This window comes from Ochotona princeps, chromosome 9, assembly GCF_030435755.1.
Source record: "Ochotona princeps isolate mOchPri1 chromosome 9, mOchPri1.hap1, whole genome shotgun sequence".
Taxonomy (NCBI): Eukaryota; Metazoa; Chordata; class Mammalia; order Lagomorpha; family Ochotonidae; genus Ochotona; species Ochotona princeps.
The window spans coordinates 22,757,101-22,781,504 of NC_080840.1; the positions used below are offsets into that span (position 1 = coordinate 22,757,101).

Consider the following 24,404-nt stretch of genomic DNA (forward strand, 5'->3'; position numbering starts at 1 on the left):
TTGAATCTACCTTCTTTTATTTTTAATGAATCATTTTTAAGATTCATTTATTTTTTTATTGGAAAGACGGATTTACAGAGAAAAGAGACTGAGAGATCTCACATTCAATGGTTCACTCTCCCAAATGTTTGCAGTAGGTGTAACTGGTTCAGACCAAAGCCAGGAGCAAGGAGCTTTCTCTGGGTCTCCTACATGGAGCAGGATCCCAAGGTTTTGGGCCGTTCTTGATTGCCTTCGCATACCACAAGCAGGGAGCTGGATTGGAACTGGATCATTTCACACAGGAACTGGAGCCTGGCATGTGCAAGGCAAGGATTTTAGTTAGTGAGACATCGTTCCAAGCCCTGTTGAATATACTTTTACTTCTCATTTCCTAATTAAATGGAAAAATAGTTGGATTAAATTTGTTCTTTATTTACTTATTTGAAAGGCAGAGTTATCAAGAGATGGAAAAGGAAGCAAGGAGAGAGAGAGAAATAATCCTTCTGCTGGTTTATTCTCTGGGGCTGATCCAACTGAGGCTCAGGCAAATAAATAGGGAGCTGGATTAACTATCACAAGTAAAAGAGTAACTAATGGGACTATTGCACATAAAGTTTTCCTTTTCTCAAATTCAAAGACTTCTTAATAATAACCTCTACATCAAGAAAAAAATGTTCTTTCTATTTCTGTTTGAGTGGCAGAGAGTAACATAGTCAGATATCTTTTGTGTCCTGAACAATAAATATTGAAGCCAGAAATCAATTCAGATATCTGGGTTTGGCTGAGACTCCACCACACATGCCATTACCTGCTATCCCCCAGAGTGTGCATTAGCAGAAAATCAGGATTAGCAATTAAGGCAGGACTTGAAGCAAGATACTCAGTGGATTGAGATGTAGGCTTCATAAGGAACATTTAGCCATTATGCCAAAAGCCTCCCCAGATTCTACATTAACAATATGATGTTTCAACTTATTTTTCATATTTGTCTCCCCCTTTATTCATCTATACTTCTTGGGAAAATTCTCATATATTTCAATATTGCACATCCTGATCAAGCAAGACCTGATATGTCTTACAAAGATTTATTTATTTATTTTTATTTGAAAGGCAGATCTACAGAAAGAAGGAGAGACAGAAAGATCTTCCACCCACTGATTTACTCCCCACGTGGCCACAAAACCTAGAACTGAGCTGATCCAACTCCAGGAGCTGGTGGCCCCCTCTGTGTCTCCATATGGGTTCAAGGTCCCAAGTCTTGAGCTATCTTCTGCCCAAATCCCACGCCACAGTCAGGAAACTTGGTGGGAAGTGGAGCAGCCAGGACATAAACCAGCATTTATATGGAATTCCAACACTAACAAGGGGAGGATTAGCCTATGGAGCTATCACGGCAGGCCTCTAATATGTCTTAGAAGTTATAATACAATCTGAAAGTATTCTATTTTGTCGGGCCTACGTATTATTTATATATCATTACCACTTTAATCAACCAGTTCATTAACAATTTGGGGCCTTGAAGATTTAGAAAGTATTTGTGGTTGTAACTACTACATAAACATTTAGGTAAATTCAATAATTATACACATTACATGCAACTATTTTTATAAATAAATTATTTTATTTTAGTATAGTGTCTAAGAGACCTGGATTTTATAGCTGAAAGAATGGCTGAATGGTCTCCATGTCATTGCCTAACCTCCAAATCAACTATTTATTTTCAAAACATTTTTCCCTAAGATTTATCTATTTTTATTGGAAAGGCAGATTTACAAAAGAGAGAAAAATTTTCCATCTACTGGTTCACTCCCTAAGTGGCTGCAACAATTGGATCTGAGCCCATCTGAAACCAGGAACACCCTGGGAGTCTTCCACATGGGTACAGGGTTCCAAAACTTTAATCCCACCTCCTCTGCTTCCCCATGCCACAAAAAGGGAACTGGATAGGAAGTGGAGTATCCAGGACACTAGCCAGCCTTGATTTGGGATGTCAACACATGCAGGTGGAGGTTTCAGAATTTTTAGATTTATCCAACATTTACTTTAAGTTTTAGATTTTGTTTTTATCAAAAATGCATTTTAATGCAAGTAGAGATGTTACTTACATTATTATTTAGCCTGAACTATTTAGTTTTCGTAATACACATTTTTGGGGGATTGTTGTGTAGCAATGCCATTATATTACAATTATTTAAAAGTTGAACACTCTTCTGAGATAGAATCTGTTTTATTATAACAACTAAAAAAAAACACAAAAGGCAAAACAACGCCAAATGTAATACAATATTTAAAGCATATTTGCTTTATCAAATTTACTTTTCTTTTTTTTTAAGAAAATATATTCAAAGAAAAGTAACAGCTGGAATATACCCAGAGATTACCTAATCTATGTGTGGAAAATTTTACTTGGTAGCCTACTACTGAAAAACTAAATGTGAAAAATAGAATACTGTCAGATTATCATAGTTTATGACAATAGGAATTTAATCTACCAAAGTTGCATTCTGACATTTACGGTACTTTATTATTCATTGTCAAAATCTCCATATAGGATTCAGGAAGTAGCTAGTTTTATTTGGATTGTCTGTAAAACAGAACTGATTTTTCCGTTCCGTATAATATCGGGCAGATCACAAACGACCACTGACCTCAGCAGCTTGAGCAGAGTTGTATAGGGAGCAACATGCAATTGAGAATATAGGAAATGAGACAGACACAAGATAGAGACAATGAAAGAGCGTGGCCAGAGGGATGCCCCCTGCTCTGAAGACAGAGGTTGATCTAGATGGCTCGCTGCCTCAATCTTTTATTGAACTACTTGGGGAACCAAATTGCAGGAGTTGATGTATCACAAGCGTTGATAAATAGTTGTATCCCCTATTGCTATTAAACAGCCAGTGTCTGATGATCAGGATGCAGCAGTGTGATGCAAGTACAAAAGCCAGTATGGGAGTTTCTCAACTCTTGTGCCCTTGAATGTTGCCCAACAGTGTACCCTTACCTGCAGGCCTCAGTGTTACTCTTGGACCTTGGCCAACTCACAGACCATTGCCCACAGTTTGGCCTCGGTCTCTGGCACCAGCGGTCTATGACCTTAAGATTGCAGATATAGTCTTTTCCTGCTCTTCTTTCATCAAGTCGCACTGTTACTTAAAAAAAAAAATTGCCCGCAGCACAAGCATATTAGTTACTTTTTGCATCTATCTTTGTGCAGTATCTCTCATCAAATGCCTTGTGAGTTATTTTTGAATATTTTTATATCTTTGTTGAGAGAATAAACATTGACTATTAATAACTACAGGGATAGATCAAATGTGATTTTATACCCATAAGTGCTTTGTAAATCATAATGCCCTACTCAAATATTTCAATATTCTTTTAAAAATTTGCTCAAGGATTAAAAATTTGATTGCTTTGGCTAACTTATAACATCATGTATTGCAAAGTCTAGCTCATTTGTGTGTTTAGAATATTTTGTTACTCTGAGGTGGAATTGACATAAATTATTGAAATCTCAGCTTCAGTTGGGTTATTCATGTGTCATAATCTTCTTAAGCATAAATTTGTGGTTATTTGAGACTTCATTTTTCTTACATTTAATGGATTATTGAAAGTATTAAAAGTTAATAGTTAACTAATTTTTGAGTCTGGCGCCTTAGACCACTCGGCCATCCTGACACCCTAATTAATTAATTTTTGAAAACTTTTAAAGACAGAATTGTTTCTTGAATTAATTCACTTTTTTTCTATTGGAAATCTGGGGAACTAGAGAAGAGTAAGTGGAAGAGTATTTGTTACAGCAAGCGTTAACATGCCAAGGATATGTTAAATGCCATGTTTAATGACTTGTTTATACAAGATATACATATGCCCACGTAAAAACTTCAAAGCTTTACCCTTTACACATTTGGCACAAAAGTTAAGGAACCAGTTGGAATGCCCACATCCTATTCTGAGTGCCTGGTTTTTGTTCTTTGCTACAGTGGTTAACAGGCTGCCTGGAAACCTCCATTGTACTTTAGCTTGCCAGTGTTCAAGTACCAGCTCTGTTAGTCCCTTCACTCAACTAAACTCTTTTTTGAGATAAGTTTGCCACAGTTAGCCAAAATTACTGGACACAGTGAGGCACCTGGGAGGTCTTTTGTTCCAGCAGATTAGGGACAAGAGTGGAGGAGCAGAGGAAGAGGGAGTTCAGGGACTGAGTTCAAGGTTCCTGGCATTAACCTGATCCAGGACTGGAAGCTATTGGCCCTTGTTAGTGAACCTTTCTATATAACATCTCTGCCTCTGTGTCTGTTTGCATTATAAATAAAATTTTAAAATAATAAAAGTAATTTTAAAAGTCGCACTGAACTAGTAAAAAACAAAGCAATCTAAACACTGATTAAACTTTTGCATAGTTCTATTTTCAAACAATTTTATTTTAAATTTCAATTTTTAAGATTGTGCAAATATAATTAGCCCCCTAACCTGTATTACAATGAGCCGCTCTGATTTTAGTGATTATAGGAGTAATGATAATACCAAGTTTATCATGCCTATTAATATTATATGGAAAGCATATTATTTTCAGTTAAACATTTTGTCTCACAACATAATTGTATAATAGGGAAAAGTTTTTTCTGTTACATTTTATCTGAAGTGTGTTTGCAACTTTTCTGGCTAATGTTGTACCCTTTTTAATACTGATCTTTGAGGGGCCTGGTGCAATAGCCTAGCAGCTAAAGTTCTTGCTATGCACCCGCTGGGATCCCATATGAATGCAGGTTCTAACCCCAGCAGTCATGCTTCCAATTCAGCTTCTTGCTTGTGACCTGGGAAAGCAGTCGAGAATGACCCAAAGCTTTGGTACCCTGCATCCGCATGGAAGACTTGGAGGAGCTTCCTGGCTCCTGGCTTCGTATAGGCACAGCTCCGGCTGTTGCAGCTGCTTGGGGAATGAATCAGCGGATGGAGGATCTTCATTGCTGACTTTCCTCCTCTCTGTATATTTGACTTTCCAATAAAAATGAATAAATCTTTTTTTTAAAAAAAAATACATAGAAAGCTCTATTACCAATATTTTAAATACTATCATTGTCCCAATGTTTGTTCTTTTCAAACTTAACAATACAGTTAGGGTTCTGTACTCAACTTAACATAAAATTGCCATGCCTATCTAGGACTGAAATTACATTTAAGAATGCTTAATCAAAGCACAGAGTTTGACTCTGCAAGTGTTGGATAAAATAGGTAAACAAAACAGAATGCAGCAGGAAATGTACATAATAACAAAGGTTTGGGCCGCAGATAAACATTTGATGGCTCTTGTTTGAGCTTAGTTAGCTTTTAACTCTATGCCTTCAGAAACAAAAAATAAATAGGAAAATGATTAATATTAGTTGGCCTAATAACTTTCAAACTTAACTTTAATCAAAATATCAGAATCTCTGAAAACTTTTGTTCTAACTGGGTAGATACCAAGATCTTAAATTAAAAAATACAAAAATTTGAATTAAGTAGAATGATGGAGAAATAAATTAACATTCCATTTTTATTTTTTAATTTTTTATCACCCTGTACACTGCTTTTGAGATTGTCTCTTTTGGAATGGAACTTTCAACAAATTGTGTCATATTTTATAGATGTGTATGAAATATACTGTAAAAAAGACATTCTCAGTGATTATAAGCTGAAGTAAACTGAATTACTTGAGGTTTCATCATATTTACTATTTAGAAGAAAGTTTAAATTTGTTGAGGTAGTACTTGGTTTAAATATTAAATTAGCACATAATTTTCAGCTTTCTACATAGATGCTTATGGCCAATTTCTAGAGTGAACATAACAACAGTGCAACTTTCTAGTAGATACTGTAAGTTACATTGGTGTGTGAATAATTAATTGGTTTATCCTTTCATTCTGCATACCTTTATTCTGTTGACATTGTCAATACAAAGGGATGAAATTAATTTTGTAGGGGAGTTCAAATTAACAGTACAGAGTAAGACTATGGTGTCAGGGCAAGTGTTATGGCATAGTGGGTTAAGTCCCCTGGAATACCTGTATCCCATTCAGAATCTCTGCCATATAATCCTACTTCCACTTTGCATTCAGTTTCCTAATAGTAAGTCAGAGAAGCAACAGATATTGGCCAACTGTTTGGGCTCCTACCATGGGGCAGACCCATGTTAAATTCCTGGCTCCTGGCTTCAGGCTGAGGTCAGCATTTGGGAGTAAGTAAGCTGGGTGAGAGAATGGGTGTTTCTTTCTCTCTCTCACACAGGCACTTTGATTTTTTTTTTTTTTTTTCTGATTCTTAACTGCCTTTATTTTCTTTTTTTTTAATTTTTTTATTTTTCTATACATTTTATTATTATCTTTATTATTTTATAGTACAGTTTCATATTCCCTTATCCCCTCCCCAGTTCCCTCCCCCCCGTTTCTCTATATCATTACTAACATATAGTTCTTCATACTCAGTCATATGTCCATCATTGCGGGCCTAGACAATGGCAGAGAGTCCAGAATCCTATTGTTAAGATATAGTAAACAGTTTCATTCTTTGTCTGGAAGCAGAAATGCATACCACACTACATCCTCACATCTGAATGTTAGTCTCCATTTCACAGCTACTGTACATCCCCTTAAATGAAAAGTCATGATTCAAAATCAACAATAGAAAGAGAAGAGGAAATTTACAATGCCATGAAGTTAAATGACATGTTACTAGATATGACAGTCTCCATTACACAACTACTGTACATCCCCTTAACTGAAAAGTCATAATACAAAATCAACAAATTGAAAGTTACAATGCCATGAAGTTAAATGACATTTTACTAGATATGACAATCTCCATTACACAGCTACTATACATCCCCTTAAATGAAGAGCCACAAAACAAAATCAACAACAGGAAGAAAAAAGAAATTAACAACACCAAGAAGTTAAATAACATGCTATTAAATGACTAATGTGTAGCTGAAGAAATGAAAATCAAGAACCTTCTTGAAGAAATTAATGCTACTGTATGATATACGAGTCATTGAATGATTTAATCAGAAGGAAGTGTTTTGAAGAGATGAAACTAACAGAGAATAACAAAACCCATGTGATATAGTTTCCGCTAATCTTTGTTGAAGTGTGTCTCCTCCAGACAATAAACAGATGGGTTTTGTTTTTTAAGCCAGTGTACTAATCTATGACGTTTGATTAAGCTTAAGCCATTTACATTCAGAGTTTAATATACATGGGTGTTACGTTGCTCCTGTCATTTTAGGAATGGGTTGTTCAATGGTTTAGTCTCCTGTTGTCATTTTACTGGGATGTTCTTCCCATTTGCCTTTGGTTTTGGTAGGTGCTATTCCTCTTTTCTGTCAAGAGAACATCTTGAAGTATCATTTGTAGGGCAGGTTTGGAAGAGGCAAATTCTTTTAGCTTTTCTTTACTGTGGAAGAGTTTTATTTCATTTTCAAAGACGAAAGAAAGCTTTGCTGGATATGTTATCCTGGGCCGAAAATTTTTTTCTTTTAGAATCTAGAATATGTCACGCCATTCTCTTCTTGCCTGTAGAGTTTCCTGTGAGAGATCTCCTGTGAGTCTAATTTGCATTCCTTTATATGTCAATTGATTTTTTTTCACATGCACATTTAAGGATCTTTTCCTTATGTTCAATTGAAGAGAGCTTGATGATAATATGTCGTGGTGAAGATCGCTTTTGGTCAAGCCTGTTGGGAGTTCTGTGCCCCTCCTGGAAATTGTTTCCCAATTCTTCCTCTAGATTAGGGAAATTTTCCTTTATTATTTCATTAAATACATTTGCAAACTCAGCTTCTCTTTCTGCACCTTCTGGGACTCCCATAACTCTTATATTAGGCCTCTTAATAGTGTCTTTCAATTCTTGAATGCTTTTTTTGGCCTGATCCAGCTCTGCTTCCAGCTTTTTGTTTGCTTCCCCCTGGTGACAGGAAATACCTTCCAATTCTGAGATTCTTTCTTCTGCTTTCTTCATTCTATTTTGGAGACTCTCCATTGTACTCTTAATTTGATCTACTGTGTTCTTAATTTCTGAACTATCAGCCTTGATTTGCTTTATTGCTTCCTTAAATTCTTTGAACTCTTGCATCAGCTTCTCGTTGTTGATCAGAATCTTTAAAATGAGTCTAATGGATTCTGTGTGCCCCATTTTCTCGATGTCTTCCTCAGTTAACTCTGAGATTGGCATAGGGTTTTGCTCCCTTGCAGGAGAGTTTTTGGCAATATTCATTGTGCCTTTGTCTCTTCTTTTGCTCTTGATCCTTGTGCTTCTGATTAGCAGAGTCTTCTCCTTGGTGTAGGTTTCTAAGCTGTGTCACCCACAGGTCTACAATGCGATTTTACTTATTGCGGTTGGTACACAAATCTTTGCTTGCAGCCACTTGTGCCACAACCTCCAGTGAGTTCCAGGTCTGGGTTCTTATGTCAGATTTCCACCATGGTCTCCACAGCCCCAGCTCTTGGCTCACCACTCTCCACCTCCTGTGATACCGTGGTGAGGCTGCACTGTTGTCTCTGCAACCTTTCTCCCACTTCAGGTAGGAGCAGGTCCCAGGATTAGAGAGACACCAGGTGTCCTATATAATTAGGTTGTTGGTGGCGCTGATCTTGCTGGAACCTTTTGGACATTAGGTCTGGGTGCCACACGGATCTATTTTGACCCGTACGATGCCACAGTAAGTATTATTTTCATGCGGGATCAGTGCAATCATGGACCTCAGCAAGTTCTCGCGAGATCAGCACATACGCAGTTCACTGTTGTCCCCTGCAGTCCCAAAGCTATTGCCACAGTGCCCAAAATGGCACCTGATATACGACCACTAATGTTCTTGATTTGCTGGCCGTCAGATCCGAGGGCTATCCCAGACCTGCCCTGAGTGGAAACCCTAGAATGCCACATTGTTACAATACACAGACAGAAATGAGTTCACCCCCAGCTCAGCGCATGCTCAGTCCTCTCCCTAGCCCTTTCCTCCTTACGCAAAATGGCGCCCAATTCAGCTCTCAGGGGCTGACTGGGCTGTGAAATCCACTCTGTTCTTGCACTGCCCGTCTGAGATCTGCCGCTCTGTGTCTGCTCCTGGTCAAATCAAACGGACCAGCAGAACGGACAGTTCTTTGTCTGGGTTCACCACCCAAGCTCCCAGTGAAAGTCCCTTCCCACCTGGTTGCTGGTGGAGTTCCGGCTGCTGTGGAGTTCAGATTGCCGTGCTGGAATATCAGTCTCTGCAACACCACACTGTTGTGTCCGCTGCTTTCTGTGTCTGTCAGTCTCCAGGTACCCCTCTGCTGTGTTCTGTCCTTTCCTATTACCTGAAATATGTCCTCTCTGCTTCATCCTGGTTAAATGTTTTTCCGTCTGTTTAAATGTGTCCTTACCCTATTCCGCCATCTTGATTCTCTCCCACTTTGACTTTCAAATAAATAAATCTGAGAATCAATACCATGGTATTTACTTATTATCCTACTTTGTGCAAAATAAATCTTAGCAATAGTATCATTAGCTATGTATTTTGAGAACGAGGTGGTAGTATTATTTGCAATAGTTTTTGTAACTCACAATTAAGTGAGTTAATGTTATCACTTTCTTTTAAACATTCATTTTGTTACAAAGTCAGATATACAGAGAGGAGGAGAGACAGAGAGGAAGATCTTCCATCCGATGATTCATTCCCCAAGTGAGCGCAATGGCTGGTGCTGTACCAATCCGAAGCCGGGAACCAGGAACTTCTTCTGGGTCTCCCATGTGGGTCTCCCAAGGCTTTGGGCCATCCTCAACTGCTTTCCCAGGCCACAAGCAGGGAGCTGGATGGGAAGTGGAGCTGCCGGGATTAGAACCGGCACCCATATGGGATCCTGGGGCGTTGAAGGCGAGAACTTTAGCTGCTAGACCATGCAGCCAGGCCTGAGTTGATGTTATCACTTTTACTACCAGCTTAAAATTAGTGGTTAAATACCTGAGAGAGACAGAGACAAAGAGAGAGACAGAGTGACAGACTAATAGTAGAAATAATATGTACTTTGAAACTGGTAAGGGCAGAAACCAAAATCAGGTTGCGAAATAGCAATAAATTTCTATGCTTAAAAAAAAAGAAGGGGGGGCTCGGCGGCGTGGCCTAGAGGCTAAAGTCCTCGCCTTGAAAGCCCCAGGATCCCATATGGGCGCTGGTTCTAATCCCGGCAGCTCCACTTCCCATCCAGCTCGGCCCAAAGCTTTGGGACCCTGCACCCGTGTGGGAGACCCAGAAGAAGTTCCTGGTCCCGGCTTTGGATAGGCGCGGCACCTGCCTATTGCGGCTCACTTGGGGAGTGAATGATTGGATGGAAGATCTTCCTCTCTGTCTCTCCTCCTCTCTGTATATCCGGCTTTCCAATAATAATAAAATCTTTAAAAAAAAAAAAAAGAAGGGATAGTGAATTGGAATGAACAGATGGATTTGCATCTGTTTCCAAAAAGAAAGTCAACATTGTACCTCTTTTAACACACATTTTCAAAGTTTCTGTAGTATGTGTAAACAATTTGTGTAATTGTTAGTGCATAAACATTGTGTAATAAAAATTCCCTACTCCAAAACTCACTTGGACAAAAATAACCTGATGTTTTTCTGATTAAAATTATGCATTTCTGTAATCACTGATTTAGATGAAGTTAGAGATTCACTTGATTTTTTTCATTTATTAAATCAGCTGTATTGAGGTCATTTGGGTAATAGTATTGTGAGAGTAAGAAGAGATGTAGATTCTTACCTCATGCAGAATAACTTCTATGTGGACAGTCGTATTTTTTGTTTGCTTTTTCTTTTTTTTTCTTTTTTTTTTAAGATTTTATTATTATTGGAAATCCGGATATACAGACAGGAGGAGAGACAGAGAGGAAGATCTTCCATCCAATGATTCACTCCCCAAGTGAGCCACAACGGGCCGGTGCGCGCCAATCCAAAGCCGGGAACCAGGAAACTCTTCCGGGTCTCCCACGCAGGTGCAGGGTCCCAAAGCCTTGGGCAGTCCTCAACTGCTTTCCCAGGCCACAGGCAGGGAGCTGGATGGGAAGTGGAGCTGCTGGGGTTAGAACCAGCACCCATATGGGATCCTGGGGCTTTCAAGGCGAGGACTTTAGCCTCTAGGCCACACCGCCGGGCCCTTTGGTTTGCTTTTTCATGTGGTTTTTATTCCTTAAAACAATCATCATACATTACCCTAAGAAATGCAGCCTGGCTCATTTTGTCTTTCTAATCCTATGTTATATTCCTTTGCTCACTTTTAGCCTTGGATCAACTGTACAGTTCTCTTGCGATGAAGATTATGTTCTACAGGGTGCAAAGAGCATCACATGCCAACGGATAGCTGAAGTTTTTGCTGCTTGGAGTGACCACAGGCCTGTATGTAAAGGTAATGAGAAATTTTAAAATAAAAATTACATTACATAAGCATTATTTTAATAGTTTGGGGTTTGTTTTATTGAGTAAAAATTGCAATTAAATCTTGGAGTTGATTGTAGTCTTTATGTTAAGAAAACATTTAGCTTACATTTTAATTAGATTTATTAACAATTAGTGATTTGTGATGTAGTGTCACAGATTTCTAATGAATTACCAGTTCAGTAGTGATAACATAGACTGAAATAGAAAAAATATAATTGAAGACACTCTGCACTTTACTGAGATTTTAAAGAACACAGTTGTTTTCTTAATGTAATTAAAACATTGATAATGAATGTTTTTAACCATGATTATACCTCCACTTACATGTTCTGACGTTTTTATTGCTTTTATTTCCAATTATAATAATGGTGGTATAGTGGAGATAGAGCCTGTTTACAATGAGTTGATTTAAATGGAGATAAACTGAGGAGTTTTCTGGCTTTATTTGTACCAGTAATTGCAGATCCATGTAAAGTGTTTTCATAGTATGCATTTTCTATGAACTTTCTTTATTGGTAGCTACTACGTATTTTTTTTGTGCACTGAAATAAGCTTATCTTTAATTCAATTCCACCACCATTTTGAAGTGTCTTTTACATATGTGTGCATATGTAGTGTTTTAGGTATTGTCATTAGAAGCACAATATACATGCCTTTCTGAGATCAGATGAGATCGGGCTTGTTCAAGGTGGTATGGCCGTAGACTATACTTATCTTTCTAAAGCGTAATTTTACATTATTCAATTTTGGCTCTGAAGAGATCAGTAAAATTATCTATTGGTATCTGTTGGTAAAGTTATCCATTATACTTGATGTTACTAATTATACACATATTAATATATGTATATTTGTATGTAATACAAAAGCTGGATAGAAAACTAAATTGAATTAGGACAATTTTAACAGAGAAACATTTGTGAATGGGAAATGAAATTATGTAAATCTACCTTGGAGAGAGAAGAAAGAATGAAAGAATCAGTTTAGTTAAACAGTTCACTGCCTTAAACTATTTGTTTTATCTGATTTAATATTTAATTTCCATCAACAATTTAGATTTTAAAGTCAGATTTTACAGAGAGAAGGAGAGAGAGAAAGAACTTCGGTCTGCTAGCTCCTCCGCAATTAGCTGCAATGGCCAGAGTTGAACTGCTTTGAAGCCAGGAGCTTCTTCTGGGTTTCTCACACACATGAATGGCCCCATGGTTTAAAGTCTTCATTCAGTGCTTTCCCAGGCCACATGCAGGGAGCTGGATGGGAAGTAGAGCAGCCAGGACATGCACCGGCACACATTTGCGATCCTGGTGCATGCTAGGTGAGGACATTACCCACTAGGCTTCCATGCAGGGCCCAAAAAGGACATATTCTTATATGGCACAGTGATCACAGTATCAATACCATCATCTTCAGGTATTAGAAAACATTTAAATCAGTATTATTAGATTAGGTTAATCACCAAGATTTTTCAGAATCCTGGTTTTTTTTTAGGCCAGACTTAATAATTATAAGCAAGAACTTTATAATTTGCCAGTATAAATAAAAGTTTCTTTTAAAATTTAAACTTAAACACCGTGCCACTGAGATGAGACATGACTAATGATAATGCAGGACTATTATATCTTCCTTGGCTTCTGTATTGTTGCACTCTTTTCTACCTTCTGTGTGTTTGCCACATGATCCATTCCATTTCCTCTTTAGGTTTGACTACTAAGCATAAAAACAGCTCTTCCTGCCCCATCCTTTGTCCTACCTTCCTGCTCCCACCATCTTCCTTCTAGTAACATATTAACATGTGAATTAAATGACTCTCTAAATTTTGTAAAAGTGGATCAGAAAATAAACGTTTTGCCCTGACCTGCTGGCATGCCTGACTGCTTACTTGTTATTTCAGTGGTCATTCTTTCTGTTCTTTTTCTTTCCTTCCATCCTTTCTTCCCAAACTTGTTTTTAGTTCTTCTTTCATCTTCCTTACATTTTTCCATTCTCCCAACAATCACATTTATGTAGTTTTCAGTGTTGTTGTATTCTAGATTCCTTTAGCTTTTTTTTTTTCTCTCAACAAACATTTTCACTGAATCACTAAAACCTGTAGTTTTCTGTCACAGAGAATGAGTGTGATGTCAAGGGAATATAGAGGGGCAGATCTCAGAGTCCCTGCAAAAGGAAAATGACAAATTATGTCCTAACCTGCTGGAAACAAAAGAAAGTGACAGATTAAAAAAAAATGCTCAAGTATATAAGAATAAAATTTATTTTGCCTACAATAAAAATGAAAAATCTGAAAAATGGAGTTAAGTGGGAGAACATTCACATTTATGACATTATCATCATTGCTACCATTTTTAAACTGTTATTAGGTGATAGTTACTGTGCTAACCAATGCAGACACTTTATCTTGTTAATGCTTTCAAATGCATTAATGGAATCTCTGGTTTCCACATTTTATGAGTTTAAAGCCTGAGGAATAAAACTCAATGTCTGAAGAATGGCAGATCCCTTAAAAATGCTTCACAGAACACAGGGTAAAAGCTTAATTTCAGAGTATTAAACAGAAAAGAGAAGATGAAGGGAACTAAAAGTAGCATATATCCTGTACTCAATTATCTCTGGCAACTCAGAATAAGAGCAAATTTACAAATTGAAGTAATCTTTTCTGTCGCATATAGATGCTTACTTATTTTTTTTTAGCATGTATAGGACTAACAAAATATCATGCAAAATATCATGTGCTGCAATAATGGTTAAAATAAATGGGTGATAAAATGTGGATAGTGAGAAAATAAGGTAAAATTGTTATATGATCCTAGATTTATAATTATATAAGTATGTAAATAATCTAAACAGTTTACATATTCAAATATTATACAAAACCTGATCAGTTTATACACAAAATGTTTTTGACCTATTAAAAATATAGTGAAGAAATTATGGGGCTGGGCATACAAAAAGGATTTTCTACTCCACTGGCTGTTTTTGTCTCCTGGGGGCGGGGATGGTGGGCATAACCTAATCTGGCTGCTTAAAAGCAGCCGGTGCCATCTTGGCTAGTGCTGGGTGAATGAATGGGATGAGGTCTGGGGTATTGGGGGTGTGGAATTATTGCCTAGGGACATGCATGAATAAGGCCACTGTATGTGTAGGTGAGGAATGAATTGTGAGAGACTCCCAAGAACAGGCCACTGTACTTTCAGGTAAGTGAGGGGACTGAGATCTAGTGGTTTGGAGGGGAGAGACTGGAAGATCTATATGGGTCAGACTGATGCACTAGCCCACATGAGAGTCCTGAGTTGTTAGCATGGAACATTACTGACAACCACACACCTGCCCACATGAAAGCTAGGACTGGGGACCTGTCTAACAAGGTTAGATCCCAGTAGGTGACTGAGTGTCAGAACAGGGGAGGCGTCATATTAGGCAGTTCCATGACACTAACCAGCATGTGAGAGAACCAGCTCTGGGAGTAGATTCTGTGGAGGATATGTGGGCCAGCATGTGAGAGAACCAGCTCTGGGAGTAGATTCTGTGGAGGATATGTGGGCCCAATTTTGTGGAAATACAAGTCCTGCTGGTTAGCTTAAGAGTTGGGGTGGTGGGCCTGGGAAAGTAGCCTAGCAGCTAAAGTTCTCGACTTGAACACACCAGGATCCCATATGGGCGCTGGTTCTAATTCCGGCAGCCCCACTTCCCATCCAGCTCCCTGCTTGTGGCCTGGGAAAGCAGTAGAAGATGGCCCAAAGTCTTGGGACCCTGCACCAACAAGGGAGACCTGGAAGTGCTCCAGGCTTTGGATCGGCGCAGTTCAGGCCATTACGATCACTTAGGGAGTGAATCATTGGACAGAAGATCTTCCTCTCTGTCTCTCCTCCTCTTCTTCTTCTCAATATATCTGACTTTGCAATAAAAAGAAATAAATTCTTAAAAAATAGTTGGGGTGGTAATGGGTTGAGCTAGGTATGACCTTGAAACCGTCAACACTCATGGTTACTGGGGCAGAGAATGGTCTGGACAAGTCCAGGCTGCAGGAACTGCATGTGCATTCTACAGGTATGGGGCAGACTAGGCTGCAACATTCACCAGCTTATACAAAGGCCAAGATGGAGAGGCAGGCTATGCCGGGTAAAGGCCTAGCAACCACTGGAATGCATGAGATCTGGGTCTGGGAGTGGGCTGAGTGGCGGAGCTTGGGAAACTTCCCTAGTATGTCATAACTTCTGCTGGTGAGCATGTGGTCCAGACCTTGGTATTAGGCAGGCTGTGCAAGGTAGCTCCATCTGTTGGCAAATGTGGGGATTGGTTTTGGAAGGGGACAGACTGGGCAGGGCTGAGCAAGCCTTAGCCTACTGGTGAGTGCAGAAATCAGGCTTGAGCACAGATCGTGACAGTTCAGGCTATCATACCTACCAGTTTGCATGAGCCAAGTATGGGAGCAGACTGAGCAAGACCAGGTTTCAGCATCTGCCAGCAAGAATTGGGACTAGGGGCAGGCTGGGTCAGGCCAGGCTACAGCATCCAAAGGCAAAACCCAAGACAGGTGAGGGACTATGCCAAGCTGGATCAGGGTAAGCATTGGCATGCACGAGATCTGTGGCTGGGAACAGGCCTGGTTGGGGAGCAAAGGGGACGCCCTGCCTGGGTTATAATTGCCACTGGTTAGTGCAAGGGCCAGAGTGGAGGCTGCTACCTGGTCTGGACATGGCTGCAGTGTTTCAGCACAAGTGTGGACTGGGTCTTGGATGCCAGATTGGGCTAGACTCCAGCACCCACTGGTGCTCATGAGAACTAGGGTGTGTGTAGGATGCGCTGGGCTAGGTGTCTGCCCCTGCTGAGCCACATATGAACCTTGTCTGGTTGTGCATCCCTGTAGGTGAGTGCAAAAACCACGATGGGGAGCAGCCAAGATCAGGCCAGGTAATGGTACCCACCAGCATAAATTTGGCTCAGGTCGGGAGTGAACCAGGCTGGGCCAGTTCATATCACCTGATGGTGAATCCAAGTACCAGAATGGAGTGTGGGTCAGGCTAAGTCAGGTCACAACATAAGCCAGTACACATGAGGGCCAGGACTGGGGGCCAGTTTGGCTGGAGTAGACTGTACTCTACTCCCCTTCCCAGTGTGAGCTGGAACTGAGGGTGGTCCCGGCTGGGCCAGGCTACAGCACCCAGTGGCAAATGCCAAGGTGAACCATGCTAGAGTGGGCCACAGCACCTTCCCCTAGATACAGGAAGCAAAAAAGGAAAATGTGGAAATAATGGTATCACCCACCTTCCTGTAGCCCTTCACCCTATCTATGCACCCTAATCAGTTATGTAAAAAGAACCATCAAAATAAAATAATTATCTTAACTAAAAGAAATCAGAAAAGAAATATTTTCGTATTTTTGAGCTATTTTCTTGGAAAGTAGAGGTTGTTTTACATGTATTATAGGAAATAGTTTATTTCAAGATATATATATATATATTATATATATATAATCATATAATATATGTATCACATAAAATGAGAGACAGAGAGAATGAATCTGAAAATCTTGCATATGCTGGTTTCCCCCCCAAGCGATCCCAATGGCCAGGCCTGAGCCAGGCTGAAATTAGGAACAAGGAGCTTCATTTGGTTCTCCCATGTGGGTAGAATGCCTGAATACTTGGGTAGTCCTTCATTGCTTTCCCAAGCCAGTAGCGTGAAACTGCATCAGAAGTAGAGCAATTAGGGCACAAATCAGTATCCCTATGGGATGCCAGCCTCACAAACAAGGACTTTACCCTCTAAAACACAATGTCAGCCATAAATATTTACTTCCATAAATGTCCTGGAAATGAATAAAATGCTAATCTCTGTGAAACTAATGTTTTGTAATACATTCCGTTCAATATGTAGGTATAGTTTTAAAGGAAAACATAGTGAACATACATTGAAATTTATATTCGGTAAACATCCTACCTCAGAGTTAGGTAAATTAAAAGTGTGCATTTTTGGTAGCAAATTATTTTGTTAGCAAATCAGAGAAATTATTCAGAGAAATTAATATTAATATGGATACAAAATCCCAAATCCGAAAGAAAAATAATTCTTTAAGGCTAAAACTATAAAGCATCTTCTGTTTTTATTCTGTCATTTTCAATTAAAAAAATCACATTTATGCTTACACATCTAGTTGCTTTTGATTAATCCTGTGGGACAAGAGCAGCTCTGTATTGACTTGCTCCGAAGAAGTATTTCTTGAGTATTAATGTGTGATTGTTTTTCTCAGATATGTTAATAGTGTCATTATCTATGTGTATACATGTTGAAATAATTTTGGTAGTCATCTAGGCGTCATAAAAATGCTTATCAAAATTCACATATTGATATTTCATCTGAATTCAAATTTTTACAGATATTTTTCATGTATATTTACATTTATTTTCCATTATATTCAATGCACTTATGAATATGGCTTATAAAATACATTTTGCTGCTGGAAATTTCTGGCTGTGGTGCTGCAAATAGCAATGGAAAAAGCATGCTGAAATGGTAATTGAAGTTTTAAAATGACTGTCCACTGTGTGAGTCTGCACAAAGAATAGTTCTCATGTCTCATGGGTGCTTTGAGAGGATAAATATGCTTTTTTTTCCAGAAAGTAGAACAAATAACAGTATCCGTACACTACAGCTTTGAGAGACTATCAGTATAATTGCTGTCTATGTATTGGACATTTAAGCAGTTAAGAAATGGTGATTCTAAAGGAACCAGAGTTCACACAGACAGCAAGTTATGAATGAACATTTAAAAAGCAATTTAGGAATACATGTTAACGTGTATTATAATGTAAATTAAGATATGATGATTCCTGTTCCCTAAGTTGGATATAAAAAGAAATATTTGCTAATTTACATTTTGGTAAATAATAATTCCTGTCGCTGTCCCACAGCGATGGACTTGGGTGCACGGAGCCGATAATAACACACGTGGACCCTGACTGATGGTCAAAAGCCGTAGTTTATTAGTAGCATCAGACTTTATACTCTGAGGGTCATATAGGATAAGGGAGGAAGCGCTGAGCTTACTCAACAAAACCATTAATGCTTGTTTGGAACTCCTTTTGTCTTGTATATTCCACCAGGTGTTCTCATATACATATGCAGATGATATCCAATAAGGTATACAAAAGGTAGCCATTTGGTTATTCTCCTCCAAATATTATCCAACCAACTGTAATCCTGTGCTCACTGACCTTCTAGGGTCACAATATCCTCCTACAAATTCCTGTTTTGGAAATGTAAATACTTGAACCTTTATAAGTTAGCAAATTTGAGTCTTGAATGGCTTACAAAATGTTCATTTTGGATGAACAAGAGAAACCTGTTGTTGCAGCAATTGTTGTTGGTCCAAAATGAACATTTTGTAAGCCATTCAAGACTCAAATTTGGTAATTTATATAAGTGTATATACATGTATATATGTATATATAATATTTCCATTTTTATTGATTGACTGCTTTCTAAAATTCATTAACCAACACATATGAACTTCAGTAGTTATGCTAGCTAATTACTATGTAAGAAATACAGTATCTTTTGATTTTACTTAAAAATTTATTTACTTATTTGAAAGGAAGAGTTACATTGCACACACACAGAGCAAGAGCAAGAGACAGGGAGATATTTTCCATCTAATAGTTTACCTCCACAAAATGACAACTGTGGTTGAGGCTGGGCAGACCAAGGCCAGGAGCCTGCAACTTCATCCACACAAGCACTTGAGGCTACATCTGCTAGTTTCTCAAGTGCTTTAAAACAGAGCTGGTGTGGAAGTGAAGCAGCCTGGAGTTTGGTGCTCATACGGGATGCTGCAGGTGGCAACTTTACATGCTGTGCAGCAAGGCCCTAAAATGTCATTGCTTTATATTGATTTACAACATAAATGTAAATGTATCTTGTTGCAAAAATTTTAGGAACATTTTTCTTCATAATACGAAATTTTCCAAGAACTTTATGAAAGCTCTCTCATCTATTATAGACTATTAGGTAGAGCAGACAAAATAAATCCTTTGCAAATCCTTTGCAATTTTTAGGTTTGGAGATTGCCAAACATTGAAATAGAGGAAGGAACTTGATAGAGCATGGAAATTGCTTTGGATATGGACAAATGAATTTACATGTCATTCAAAACATAGAGGTAATGTCTTCAACAACTGTTCAGTGTGAATCAGCATTATATGGGGGATGAAGTAGTGAATGCTGATTAAATTAAAGGTTGTTGAATCAAGATGATGTAGAATTGTAATGTATTGTCTCTGTACATTTTAATGTTTTTGTTGGGCTGTTCTGAAATTTTAAGACTGACACTATATAATGTCTTATCATTTGGACTCTAACTTATTATTATTTTGTTGTTGTAATAATCCCACTAAAATCTCACTTGTATTGTCACAAGACCATTTGAAGACTCCATGTGGGTTTTCAGCTTTTTAGTGTACTTCAGCCAAATCAATCAAGAATATTAACTTAGAGGTCACATATGCTAGCTGTATTCTGTGATCTTATTCTCCTTATGATGATCAGATTTTATCTCTGAAAATGGCATTATAATTTATCAATACTCATAATGTAGGGAGTTAATAATTTTGGGGGAATGAAGGAATTCATGTAAAAGCACTTAGAATTCATCTCAAAATGTGATACAATACTTAATAGATAGATATGGTGTTATGTTAGTGGTTGTGGTGCTCTGCTATTGTTGATAATTGTTATCTCTTGCTATATAGCCATCGTGTCTACACCTAATTCTGCTTTTCTAAACTTGCCAGAGTTACTTTGTCTTCCTGACACTGTCAAAATTACCACCTCAATTTTCATACATATCCAACCTGTCCTCAAAATGCCTTACTTAATAATCATATTTTTCCCACCTTTCAAAGTCTAGGTCAAGTTTTACATTGTCCACAAATTGTTTTCTATTTCAGTTATCATTTATCAACTCTTTCTTTTAAATCAAGGCATCTACTGTCTTTAATACAAAATTTTACATTTAATGTATTTTTGCACTGTTCTCTGGTCATTTCATGGACAGTAGACTTGCTTCCTAACCAAAAACAATGAACAGTATTAAAATGTTGCATTTTAACAGAACTGCTACATCTTTTTCCAAAAGGAAGATGCCTGTGTGGTTTATTCATCCATTGCTATGAGAGAATCCAAATGTGTTTCAATTCGTTTCTCCATATATGAATAAAATATGGGTGTTCATTTTATGTAATTGCAGGTCATATCTAAAAGTTATAACTCTCATTAACCAGAACATATTAAAGGTTGTGAGAATATTCAGTTAATTTTAAGAATTTTATAAGATGGTCCTGTAGCCTTGACAACAAGAGAAAATTACCCTGTTTGAAAGCTTTCTGTTATGCAAAAGCAATTAGAAAATTTTGCCCAAGAGCAAAGCAGAACCTGCTGAACTTTATCAAGCAGAAATGCATACAGCAGGTGTTTTTCTGTAGTTGTTGTTGATGGTTTCTTAGTTTCAAGGAATAATTGTAACATACAAATGAAATGATGCATAATAATGATATTAGCAATTAATAGGGTGGCATATGGTAAATAAGATAGACAGATGGTATGTGTATGAAAGTTTTCCACACATATTTCTTGGTGATCATTTTTTTCTAAAAGCAATAGTTTGAGATTGTATTATATAATTTTGATTTTTAGATATTCCTGTGCTCTAACAATTGATAAATTTTGATGATAAATATAATTTATAAGTTGCTTGATGGAAATTAATAATGATGTATTTATAAATGCTTTTTTAGTTACAAAAGGGATAATTATTTAAAATACAAAACTACCTGAACAATTAGACATTCTTCAGGGTGCCCTTTCAATACTTAGTCGAAAATGCATTCTACATACCACACAATCTCATTTTACTTTAAAATAGGCAAGATGACGTATGAATAGGAAAAATTTCAGCAGTTCTGTGATGAAAGTGGACGTGGCTGAAGAAGAAATTAGTGTGAATACAGAAATGGGGAAGATCATCAGTAGTTAGTCTCTGGAACGTACAGTCACATCCTGATGGTTCCATTGAGCAGTTGTCCCCTTTCCTAGCTGAATGTTAACACTGCATGCAGAGATTTTAAAATAAAGCCCTATTCCTGGGTTCATCACGTCAGTTAAATCAAAATCTCTAAAGAATGACCCGATTAATACATTTGTCCTCATGGTAAATTCTTGAGTTAACTGTGTAAAAGATTCCCCTAGTAACTTGGGAATAACACTTTTTGTAAGAATTTTCTCCCTGTTGTAATTGAGAAAATACTCACAAACTGCTTGATGCAGATAGTTCTACCTGTAACAATCCTGAGTGGCAAGCTTGACACTAAGCTTGACATGTTTAGGTCACCAAGCTTAGGCGGCAGTTTACCAATTCCTCTTCTCACTGAACATATCCAGATATTGAAAGCAGTGTAAATTTGCATGTTAATTGACAAAGATGGCCTCATTTTCATACTTCTCATGCATTATTATCTGGAAATGGCACTGATTTACTTTTGAGATAAGCATTTTTTTGGAAAAAAGGAAATGGGATCAGAACTAAACCAGCTGCGATTCATTTGCACTCCTGCTGTCCCTTTCAGCCACCTAAAACACATTTATTCCAAGGAAACAAGACAAGACAAATGTAGACTTGCACAATGGCAATAACTCTGAAGAGAAAATTAGATGATCACATATGTCTTCATGAAATAAATGGTTGTCAAAAGTGCCAGCACGTCAGCATATTTATTACTTTTTGAACCCTTTGTTCTGTTGTCTACTGTCACTTATCTATAATTCAACTTATAGTATTTGATTTGCTGAGCTTTCATTTAAATTATTTAATTAAAAAGTTATTTGATTTTTTACATGATTAAAGAAACATTTTTATGTATTTGACAGGCAGATTTAGAAGGAGCAGTAAGGAGAGAGATCTCCAGTTTTCCATCTGCTGAATTACTCTACTAGTCCCTCATAATGTTATCATTATGACATTATTTATGACAGGTATTCTGTTGCGTGTTATTTCAGCCATCAAATTAGGCTTACATACAGGACAGGGAAAACATTTCATATGTTTCTCCTATATGTCTCTCTGTCTATCTATCCATCTATCTACCTATCCATCCATACATAACTGTGAACCTGTTTAAAGTTAATGTGAGCTTATTATTTTCTTGATCCTGGAATAAACTTTTCTTTCACTGTTTGAAGGATAAACATGTATGCTAATAACCTCTACAATCATAATAATTACTCTAAAAATAAACCCTTTGGATGTTTTGACACTGTTACTTTTAATCACAATTTATACCTTCTGCATGTCTTTGTATATTTCCACAAAATTTTAAGGGAAAAATAAACAGCAACAACTTTAAATCTGCTTTAGCAAAAGTCACATATTGCTTTCGATGACTGTAAGGAATGCCTTTTTACAAAGCATGTCATTTACCACTGTTTATAATTATTATTTCATTATTTTTGGTGCAAAATTTCTGAAATTCTACTCAGCCATTAAAATAGATGAAATTCTACCATTTCTAATAAAATGGTCCTAACTAGAAACTGTATGCTCAGTCACATAGGCCAATTCAAAAAGGACAAATATGTGTTCTCTTTGATATGAAACAACCTTCACGTAAAATGTAATATCAATAAATAAATAGATAACTAGATAGATAGATAGATATGTTTATATGTGTAGGTTTATATTAATCCAGAGGAACTTCATAATGAAGACTAGCATACTGAAAAGTGAAGATACATTGCAGTATACCTGTCTGAATAGGGATATGCTCTCAATGAAACTGTTAAGTATATGTTGACAGTAGGATGCTGAACATTCTGACGTTGTATAAACCTACATTGTCATGATACACTTAAGCAGCAGAGACACAGATTACACTATTGTAATACTAGAGTGGGAAACAGTGCATTGGAGAGGAAATAGGGAAGGTAGAAGGGCATATGCCTGAACCAATGGAACTGTATTATGAAAAAGAAACCGTTTTTAAAAGTTTTTGTTTAAAGAGGGGATGTGGCATTTTTCCTACTTAGTCGGTGTTTCGAAAATAAGTAGAAATATCAAATGAAGCATGTCAGAAAAAATAACAAATTGAATTCTTCATTAAAATGAATGTAATTTTCCTCATTTGCATGAACATAAGCGTATTTATTCATTGAGAACAGCAGCACTAGCACTAACACAGTGGTGTCGCAGATTAATCCTCCACCTTCAGTACTACCATCCCATGTGGGCACTGGCTTGTGTCTCGGCTGATCCACTTCCAATTAATCTCTCTGCTTGTGGCCTACGAAAGAAGCAGAGCATGGCTCAAGACCTTAGGACGCTCTACCCATACCAGTAAAATCTGCCTTTCAATAAAAATAAATAAATCCTTTAAAAAGCAGTGTTTATTCAGATCTACTAATGCCAAAGCTCACATTTGACTCTTTTTTCCACATGCCTTTTTCATTATTTTACTTCCCATGATATATAATAACAATACTAGCTACTATGAGATATTCCCTCCCTCCCCTGGTAAGGTAAAGCTGCCTGATACACTTGAACCTGAGAAGAATATGATGAGCTCATTTTAGAATTATAATAACTAAAGAGAAAAAGATCATTTTGGAAAATATACTTAAATTTTTAAATCCTTGTAGGAATTATATTGGATTGCAGCTATAACTTAATACAGATATGTTTTAAAATCAGATTTGCTTTCTGGTGTTAAGGACTAATGTTATACAGAATTTGTGTAGCAGAAAATGTTTGAAGAAACTCAATTGAAAAAATAGATATTAGCTGAGGAACTCTAAGGGTTAAAAAAAGCATATATGCATGGAAAGGTGATCAAGACTAAATACCAAATATGTGATTGTAAGTGTGAAGAGTGAATTAATGTTTCAAATTTGTAAAATACTTTATGTGAAGCAGGGAAATGAAGCTATTTTGTGCATCACCTCTGTC

General features: G+C 37.4%; 1 protein-coding gene across 1 annotated transcript in view; it reads left to right on the forward strand.

Annotated features, from left to right (window-relative positions):
- Nucleotides 1-24,404, forward strand: part of CSMD3 (CUB and Sushi multiple domains 3) — an 878,998-nt gene that overhangs the window by 350,366 nt on the left and 504,228 nt on the right. The window contains exon 10 of the mRNA XM_058668892.1: nucleotides 11,263-11,387. Within this exon, the coding sequence (XP_058524875.1) occupies nucleotides 11,263-11,387 (125 nt within the window). The remainder of the gene's footprint in view (nucleotides 1-11,262; nucleotides 11,388-24,404) is intronic.